Source organism: Branchiostoma belcheri, unplaced genomic scaffold (genome assembly GCF_001625305.1).
Source record: "Branchiostoma belcheri isolate BF01 breed outbred unplaced genomic scaffold, Haploidv18h27 scaffold378, whole genome shotgun sequence".
Classification (NCBI taxonomy): domain Eukaryota; kingdom Metazoa; phylum Chordata; class Leptocardii; order Amphioxiformes; family Branchiostomatidae; genus Branchiostoma; species Branchiostoma belcheri.
This window is the reverse complement of record NW_017803996.1, coordinates 53,475-60,372: the sequence shown is the minus strand read 5'-3', so window position 1 is coordinate 60,372 and position 6,898 is coordinate 53,475. Positions and strand designations below refer to the sequence as shown.

At 38.5% G+C, this 6,898-nt stretch overlaps 1 protein-coding gene across 1 annotated transcript in view; it reads left to right on the top strand.

Moving 5' to 3' along the window:
* LOC109476447 overlaps positions 1-6,898 on the top strand; it is a 42,554-nt gene that overhangs the window by 11,242 nt on the left and 24,414 nt on the right. The window contains 7 exon segments of the mRNA XM_019777379.1: positions 22-234; positions 1,467-1,571; positions 4,820-5,167; positions 5,906-5,972; positions 6,164-6,168; positions 6,275-6,389; positions 6,774-6,790. Of these exon segments, the coding sequence (XP_019632938.1) occupies positions 22-234; positions 1,467-1,571; positions 4,820-5,167; positions 5,906-5,972; positions 6,164-6,168; positions 6,275-6,389; positions 6,774-6,790 (870 nt within the window).

The window sequence follows — 6,898 nt, the reverse complement described above, 5'->3', positions numbered from 1 at the left end:
AATGCGGTGGTTACGAAACAGCAAGCACCAGTTCCCCGGGTGTCATATATTCACCCAACTATCCTGCCCCTTACGGCAACGACATGAACTGCACCTGGGGCATAGCCAACTCGCAGGAAGGGATGGGGATAAAAATGACAATAGCAGAGTTCTCTCTGGAGGAAAGGCGTGACAAATTATCAATCTACGCTGGAGACCACGTATCTCATAACGCCTTATTGGGAGAATACAGCGGTATGATCACTGCATTACTGATTGCCTAATGTCAAGACGTAATCTTAATCTTATCAATACTGGATCAAGACCCTTCTCGGGTATAATGTCCTAGGGGAGATCTTGGTGCGCGACTAAGAACGGCCGGTGGTGGAAGTATTTGACTGTTTAAACACGGAACTAAGACGTTTTATTCTTTTTTTTTTGTAAAAAAAACAGTACATAACATTCGAAGTAAACTGAAACAGCCAAGATTTATACAGGAAAAAAACAGAAAGAATACCTCAAACTTATTCTGGAACACTTTAATGATTTGAGACCGCAATACTGCAATCTCATTTACAATTTAGGTCACAAACCACTCAAATATTACGAAATAGGCAAATGTTTGTTATCTGTGGACTGTCCAAGTATTATAGAACAACTCTCCTTACATACCCTCTGCCACCAAGGAGGTTTGTTTTTAAACCTTCCTGGTGCCACAAGGACTGTTGCCACGGGCCTTAGAAACGAAACTTGTATCGGGCATTTCCACCATTTCCCGCAGGCGCAAATGGCCTGTTTTTAGTAGTTTGGTGAGAAACCAACTGTAGACAGCCTTTTTCTTGGTATATCTTGCTAACATTGCTGGCATTTTTTTCACATTTCCTTGACAAAATGGCCTTTAGGCTTGCTTATGATGAAAGAAGTGATGCTACGTACAAGATGTCTTAGATGTTTAACATATACATGGATGTTTAAATTCTAACCTCCTTGTCATATATTTCAATTGGAGCTTGGAATGGTGGTTTGTGTCCTATCAGTAGCAGTACGGCTTTGGAACATCAAACAGAAACGTTAAAAAACGATAACATTTCTGATGTCTGTGTTATTGATAAAATCGATTTTTGTTTGTTCTATTTCTTTTTACTTATAACTATGAAGTTAACTTTTAGTATACCGGATAATGTGTAGGATTTATACTGTCCCTCTAAATTGTATAATCGAAGCTGGTAATTGTGTGACGCCGAAGGGCGGTTATACCGTCTATACAGCTACAGATACAATACATATTGTATTTGGGGCGCAATTCGGGATAACCAGGCCGAAACAATATCCTGCAAGTAGCTTTTCCAACTTCCTCATTATCATCATTATCGCCACTTGTCGTCATTTGTTGTCTCTTGCTAATATCGTAACGTACCTTCCAAGGCATTGCCTGCAAATAGTGCAGTGTTTATTTACTGTTTGCTCATTAACCTTCTTATTAATAGGCAAAGATATTCCTGAAGAAGTGATCTCCACAGCAAAAACGATTCACCTAGTCCTGACTACAGACGGATCAATTAAAGAGGATGGTTTTAAGATCCATTTTGAAGGTAAGTATGAAACTTACTGGAATTACTTGAGAAGGTTACTAACTTTTTTACTAACTGTTTACAGGGCAGATTCACGTAAAGCACAGTATATTGTGATATAAATTATGCCATTTGGCAGCATTCATTAATATAATTATATTGCCAACAATGTTGTTCATTATGTGGCAAAACTACATAACTCCAGAAGCTTTAGGTGAATTTGAATGAAACTGGTCCATGGTTGGGTGTGGTAAATTTGACTGAAACGTGAATTGGCAATACTCAAATTTAAGTAACATATATGTGGGTCGCTGTGTGATAATTGATAATTTGTGTATCAATTATACAATTCAGGTCCGATTTGTTAATATTTCAATTCTTACTCTTTTTGTTATAGGTTACTTAAAAAATACTGTTTTGCATCAGTTCAATACTACAATGCCATAGAAGCCACTTTAAGGCCTTTGATAGGTAACCTTCGCTCATTCACCTACGCTCATACAACATTTCATTCAACAAGCCAATAGCTTCTTGAGTTATGCTGGCCTAATGCTGCTCTGTTAAAACACACGCGCCCAGGCACACAAAAGTTTTGCGTTGATATAGGTATTTGACTATAGGTGATTGAAGTTAATATATACCTGCATGGGACAAAAAGTGAACTGATTTTGTGCACTAGCATTTTATTTGGTGGAAGAGCAGTGTCCTGCACTAGACGTTCCGATACACGGCTACATGATATATGACAGTTTTGCTGTGGGGTCGACTGTGAAGTTTTACTGCAATGTAACTGAAAACTTGTACACCGGCTTAAGAGGGCCAGAAGAAATTACATGCATGCCTGGAAAGACGTGGAGCAGCCGTCCTCCAACCTGTAAAGGTATGGAAATTTATCCGAAAATAATTTCATCAGGTTGGTAAACGAATGAAAAGCAAAGTTCTTTGATCACAACCACTTATTTCACGAGCCGACTTTTCGATGACCGTCTGTCATCTTCATCAGGGCAATTCTGACTGGTTTTAAACTGTCAATGAAAGTTAAACAACGTTTGATGCTAGTGTATCACTCTCTCCGTTTACATACAGATATGAAAATGTGTGGTAGAGAACGTTTGTACGTGGAAGAAGGACAAATCATATCACCAGGAGAATTAGTATTCTTACCCTCTACCCTATACTATTACTATGATTACCCACACAACATGGATTGCAGGTACTCCATTCAAAACAGCTTACCTTAAACTGCAATTCACTGGCAAAGTTATTTAACTAAACAATAACAATAATTCGACTAAATGCGGTGAAATACAGATCACGAATTCTATCTATGTATCGTTATGGCAAGGAATATTGGAAGCTGCTTTGATATTTTTCTCTAAGCTACATACCGTACAGTTTACTGCCTGAAATTAATAAATTTCTTTAAAATCCTTTGTATTCTGAACTCAGCTGGACAATCTCGGTAGATCCTTCTTCGGTTGTGGTGTTGGAATTCCTATCTATTTACATCGAGTATGACGGAAGGTGTAAACGTGACTGGCTTCAAATAGTTTACTTTTATAACAAAGGTAAGTTTGACAGTACTTTTGTATATATGCATAGTTTGATTAATCTATGAGGGACAGTTGGACATGATTAGTGTGAATGATTTCTGCTCATTATCATAATCAATGCCTATCACACAAAATGACTCCAAGCAGCCACGTTGATGACCCTTGACCCGAAGTTTCATAGCCAACTAGGTCTAGGGTCATAATCTTTGAGTTGCCTGATTCAACTTGTTGCTGTTTTTGAAAGGGCAACATCAAACTCAAGCAAACTTATTACCTGGCGAAAATATTGAGGACAACAAAAGACTCACATGTAAAAAATGCTGGGGTCAGTTTTGACCCCGCTGGACCGGGCATAAACTTTCTAGGATAACTCAATCAACAATGAGCAAATCACAGTAAAAACGAATGAGAAGTCATAAGACATATACACAAACTCATAATAAGAATTTTGTTTTCGACAATAAATGTCGAAATGCACATATTTATATACGCCTGGGGTCCGTTTTGACCCCATACGATGGTTTGAGGGTTAATTAAGTAAGACGAGTTTACTAATGTTCTGTCTCTGTTTCTTACGGTACGCCAACCCTCCCCTGCCATATATGGCAAGTCTCTTAAGCAAATCTGTTTGAAGGAAACTGTTTAACTGTTAACATGTTTTCCTATTCTATTCAGAACGGATTGTTCTATTTTTGTGTATTGACTTGTTTAATGATGACTATTTTGTTCTTTCTTTTGTTCTTACATTACATCGAACGACTTGCAATTGTTACACCTAACATCTAACTCTAAAAATGTTAAAGCTATGTAATAAAAATGATTCTGCTGTACTTGGTGACTGAGTTCCACAACAGTTCTAGGAATTGTTTTTGAACACCTCAATCCTTGGTTGATAACTGTGGTACTTGAAGACATTATTATATGTATTAACAGAAACAAATACGGGTTTGTATGGAAAGGTAATCTCCAACCAGATACAGTTTGACATGGATAGCTGATCTCCAAGCAGATACTGGGTGGAATGAATATATTTTTCTCCAAACGCATACTTGTGTCGATAGGTAATCTTCAAGAATACTGAAAAGCACTTCATTGGGGGTTTTGACAGTCCTTTTTACGGAACTGCACTTAATTAGGTTTTTAGGAGCCTTTCTAGACTAGCTATATATCCTTAATCAACCTCCTTTGCTTCTTCTTTTTTTAAGAATTCAGCCAGGTGTACTGTGGCTGGGTGGACGCTGGTAGCGTGCATGAGTCAATGACATCAACCGTAGAGCTTGACTTTCACAGTGACTACATGTTTACTTACGAGGGATTTCACATTCACTACTATACGAAGGACAAGCCTGAAAATGGTAGGCCAATAGGATTTCTAAACATTTCTCTAATCAATCTATGGGAAGGACGTAGAAGGGACTACTGCGCCTTTGCGATGCCCAGGACGTAACATGCATATGCTTGGGCCACATTTTCAGGGCCCGACTGAGCGTAAAAGAGAAACGTTTACGCAAATTGTAAAGCTTTGGGGTTTTTTGTTGTCTTTTGTATCGTACTTCTCGTTCTTTCAAACTTCCCGACCGGACTATGGGTTGGGGCTTTTTAAAAAATAAAATTACAAAGAAATAATGACAAAGTACCGTTACAATGTTCTATCAGACATGTACTTGAGGAGTTATCGCCTTGTACTTACAAGAGAACCTCTTTTCTGGTTTAAAGTTGAATGGATTCACCATCTGTTAGAAGAGGCTGGCTCATTTCATTCCAATAACTACCCACATTCGTACAGGAACAACTTGTATCAGGAATGGAGCATATCAATCGATGTGGGAAAACACATCAGACTTATGTTTACGTACTTTGATGTCCAAGTTACCGAGGGGTGCACCTCTGACTATATGATTATTGAAGACCCTTTAAGTCTGGATGAAATGCACCACTGTGGTACTTGTATCCCAACACCCTACATCTCCGTAGGACACACCCTTCATGTCTTCTTTGTGACAGACTTTGCCATCTACAGAACCGGCTTTTCAGCAAAGTATGAAACAGTGCAGGATAGATCAGGTACGTAAATGTTCTTAACAAACCTTATGAAGTGCTATAATCTGTTATCGAGTATGTGACAAATATTAGCAATAGCATAAACGATGTGGTACATATTAGTGCCAAGGTGATTTACCCTCCACCCCCGCTCTCCCATTTTCCCGTTTAACTCCCTCATACTGTTTCGTTATTTTGGGGTTCGATGGTGGATTTCTTGGGGGGGGGGTCAAATCACGGGGGTAAAGTATATGTTATATAATTGTTCAATTTAAAAAAATGTTCTTGTATTTGAGGTATTTAGTGCACTGGGAAGCATTTCAAAATGTAAACTTTCCAACGTTTTGAATTCACTTTGTGTAATTGTTTCCCCCATTTCTAAGATTTGCGGTTGATCAATACATTTCCTTTAATCATGTTAAAGACGTATGTATCGCAATAGATGCCTGATAATTGAAATACAATCTTTTCTTAGCTAAGATTTAATCCCCCACCCGCAGCGTTAATCCGTGCAATCACATCATTTATTGGTATTTAATCAGAAACAAATGCACATTTAAAGAACCTCAAGGAGCCTTTCTAAAACATTAGAATAAAGTATGAACAAAGGTTATATTTAAACGTTTATATCCAAAGAAATGGTACTCTGCTTACTAATCTCCAGGCAGTGTGGAGCCATCTGCTTCAAATGTACTCTCGTCTGATTGGCTTACAATCGGTGATAAAATAAAACAAATCAGCGTCAGTACATCTACCAATCAGGTGTGGGCACTGGATATCGACGGAAAACCGTTGCGGAGGACGGGTATTTCACAGTCAACACCACAAGGTGAGAAAATGAAAGGCACTTATATAAATCCGAGGCGTTATCAGAATATTGTTGCTCGAACACATTTACTTGCAGGGTACAAGAACACACACACATTTGTACGATTGGGTAAAAACAACATTCAATCTTAGCAGTGAAAAGAGTTTAGCACAAATTAAAAGCAAATGCAAACCATTTTTTCTTTCTTATAGCAACAGTTTATCGATTTTAGTATTGATATATTTGGTAGTCATTAAAAAAGAAAATTTTTATACCCTCTGGCTCGTACATTAATCCTTATGGACCATTTAAACTTGGCCCAGGGACTGGATGGGAGGTGGTCGGAACAGAACAGTTTCTGTACATCTCAGTGGGACGTGTTGGGGTGTGGGCAGTCTCTGACGACTCCACTGTAATGTACCGCAAGGGAACATTCAGGTGAGTAATGTAAATGTTACCACACATTTTGTATGATTGAGATTGTAGTAACTCCATAGACAGGAAGTGGCTGTCTGTATTCTCACCTTCGTCATGAGCGTAGGAAGTTTGCCTCAAAATCTTAGACTGTTTTCTTAATTATGAGGGTCTTGCTGATGCATCAAGCTAAGGTAGACGAACTTCATCGCAACATCATCTACTAAGCATAAGTTTGAGGCTTACTCCTTCAAGTGTGTGCGTGCGTGTGTGTTTAACAGAACTTTGACTGTGGTAAACAAAAAATAAATAAAATGATGTTTTACCGCATGTAAACGCTAAAATAAATAAGAAATGGTCATTGACAGGACGCTTAGATAATTGTCCGAGAAACTGTACTGTTTTCAGGGGCGCAGGAACAGCAGGTACGTCCTGGCAGGCAGTTCATATCGACTCCAAAATCACCAGCTCACTCTTCAACTTCAAACATTCCCAGTAGAAATTGATTGGCGTGGACACAACATAGACCAGAT